We start from the raw sequence: 3175 nt of genomic DNA, 5'->3' as shown, positions 1-3175 counted from the left end.
TATGGGGATAAATTAGTTATAAATGTTATTGGTACCCCATTTTAATAATTAAGTGTTAAATAGGATTATTTTAAGAAAAATAATGCCTATGGACCTCCATTGTTGGTAAATAAAAATTCTGATTAATTGAGATTCAAATGATACCAAAAGGGTCAGTTGGGTTTTAATTAATTAGTTTGTTTTATTTATTTTGTAAAAAGTATAAGTGTGACTAGTGGGAGTGTTGGCTGAAATGAAGGCATAATCTTACATGTTCATGCTATGTATCTAGACAATGGTTTGCACTTAGACAAATACTATATGGTAACCAAAAGGTGTCATATGAGTTGATTTGGAGGCCAAAAGAAAAATTGGGAGTCATAAATAAATTTAATTTTTCTAAAAGAAAAATAAAAATGATAACATGAGATGATATTATGATGGGTAGTAGCTACCCACCCATTCAAGGTATGTTCACTTATTTCAAAAGAAATTTTTGTACATGCAGGATTGGTTTCCCAATGCTCACTATGAATATTTTAAATATAAGTGTTATATTTGGGGGTTTATAAATTGCTTGAATGGAAATTCTAGTGAGCATTACCATAGTAGATTCAAAATCCCGCATCCTATGGATTTATATATACAATGCAATACTTATATTCTTCTGACACATGTTTTAATTTTTAACATATATAGTTAAAAAAAAAATGACCAACTTTAATCCTTTGTCCAAAATTCTTGATGATAATCGTTTGACTGGATCAAACTACGTGGACTGGAAGAGAAATTTAACAATTGTCCTCACTGCTGAAAAACTGAACCATGTCCTAACCACTGATCCACCTGCGTTTCCTGAGGCGGATGCCACTGATGAACAACGTGAGACTGTTAGGAAGTGGCATGAGGCGGATGATGTTGCAAAATGCTACATATTGGCCTCAATGACCAATGTGCTGCAAAAGCAGCATAAGGGTGTTCCTACTGCAAAAGACATGATGATTAACTTGAAAGAAATGTTTGGAGAACAAAACAGAAGTGCACGCCAAACAACCATGAAAGGTTTGATGTCCACCAAAATGGTGGAAGGTACTCCAGTACGGGAACATGTTCTAAAAATGATATCTTTCATTAACATATTGGAAACTTTGGATGCAGATATTGATGGTGAAACTAAAATTGATGCGATACTTTCATCTTTACCAGATTCTTATAATCAATTTATTTTGAATTACAATATGAATAAGATGATTGTAGCACCATCAGAGCTGCTCAATATGTTGCAAGCAGCAGAAGATCTTATTAAAAAGAGCCAACCCACTGATGATGGGTGAGAAGGAAAGTCCTAGAAAATTCAAGCCTAAGGGCAAGAACAATTTTAATAAGAAACCTATGGGCTCCAAATTCTCTGGAAAAACACTTGGTGTTTTTAAAAAGGGCATAGATAAGAAGAAAAGCAAAGGAAATTGTTTCCATTGTGGAAAGCCTGGCCATTGGAAGAGAAACTGCTGTCAGTATTTGGCAACACTGAAAAAGGACAAACCTTCAGAAGGTATGTTGAATCTGTTTGTTATTGAAACCAATTTATTGATTGGTCCTCCTAATGCTTGGTGTGTAGACTCTAGTGCGACTTCACATATTTGCAATATGTTGCAGGGGTTCAAGGAGACCTGAAGGCTTAATGAATGAGAGATGCTAATAAAGTTGGGAACAAGTGCAACAGTTGCTGCAGTTTCCATAGGAATTTTTTATTTGGAATTATCATTTAATAGAACTCTAGTTTTAGAAGATTGTCTATTTGTGCTAGAGATCCGTAGAAATTTAATTCCTGTTTCAAAGTTAATTTCGTTGGGATATTGTTTTTCCTTTTCTTCAAAAGTTGTTATTAAGCACAATAATAAATTTGTTGTTTCTGGCATTTTAATAGATGGTCTTTACTTTATTAGTCCTATTGATAATTCCATTAATTGTGTTGAGAATGATACATCCACCGGTATGTTACCCCTTAAAAGAAAAATGGAGGTTAATCAAACTTACATGTGGCACCTGAAACTTGGCCATATCAATTTAGAATGTCTAAATAGATTGGTTAAAGATGGGCCTTTAGAATTTTTTTTTTTGAAAATTGAGCCTTATCCAATTTGTGAGCCCTGCTTGCAAGGAAAAATGTCTAAAATTCCATTTTTGGGAAAAGGAATTAGAGCCACAGAAGTTTTGGAATTAATACACACAGATGTTTGTGGTCCAATAAATCGCATAGCAAGAGGTGATTTTTACCATTTCATTACATTCACCGATGATTATTCTAGGTATGATTATTTGTACCTAATGAAACATAAGTCTGAATCCTTTTAAGAGTTCAAGGAATTTCGTAGCAACTTGGAAAAAGTATCAACGCTCTTCGATCAAATCGTGGGGAGAATACCTTTTAGATAATTTTTGAAATTATTTAAAAGAGAATGGTATTAAATACATGTGTAATTGGTTTTGATTGACAGTGGGAGAATGTTAGCATTTGTGCCGTCAAAAACCAATTTATTGACTTTATTAATTGATTATATAAATTGCTTGGCATTTTATATTTTGCATTTTGTATGTTATTATGGGTAATGTTATATTTAATGTTACATATGATGTGAACATAAGGTCCCTTGGGTAACATTGTAGAAAAACATGCTAATGGTTAATGAACCAAAAGCTGGGAGTTATGATTTTTCGGTGCCTTGTAGACCCAATTAATGTTCTAGGCTATGGGTGTTGATTGAGCGTCACACTACTATGGCCTACACCTGTTTTGCTACTATATGATAGAATGATTAACTCTATCATTGAGGTAGTGACCTTAGGCAAATGGGTGGGTGTTATGCAATAAGTACATGCACTGAACATGATCGGTTTAGAGAACACTTATGGAATGATCACTGTCAGTTTAAAAGGTAGTTCTATTACAATACACTTATTTTCCTTTGACCCGAGAGACTTGTATAAATTAATTAACTATTCATTTAACTTTGACATTGTCAATCGGTGACGCTGAATCAAAGGCTATACACTGACATGTTGGGTTATGTGAGTGGTAATTGATTTATATAGGTGTTTAATATGGAATCCACCATTCTCAAAGTGAGAAAGTATATTCAAGCAATTTTTCCTATTAACATTAGACCAAAAGAAAACCAGCCAGTTACTTTTTCGT

The 3175-nt window shown here is 33.5% G+C and overlaps 1 protein-coding gene across 1 annotated transcript; it reads left to right on the top strand.

The window, feature by feature from the left end:
- The first annotated feature begins 689 nt into the window (after positions 1-689).
- On the top strand, positions 690-1313 carry LOC145805719 (uncharacterized). Its single transcript, XM_082900902.1, has 2 exons — positions 690-1068; positions 1138-1313. The coding sequence occupies exons 1-2, from the start codon at positions 690-692 to the stop codon at positions 1311-1313; spliced, it is 555 nt and encodes a 184-aa protein (XP_082757028.1).
- Positions 1314-3175: the final 1862 nt, after the last annotated feature.

Source organism: Camellia sinensis, chromosome 13 (genome assembly GCF_055761805.1).
Source record: "Camellia sinensis isolate YWXY chromosome 13, ASM5576180v1, whole genome shotgun sequence".
Taxonomy (NCBI): domain Eukaryota; kingdom Viridiplantae; phylum Streptophyta; class Magnoliopsida; order Ericales; family Theaceae; genus Camellia; species Camellia sinensis.
This window is presented reverse-complemented; position numbering and strand designations above follow the sequence as displayed.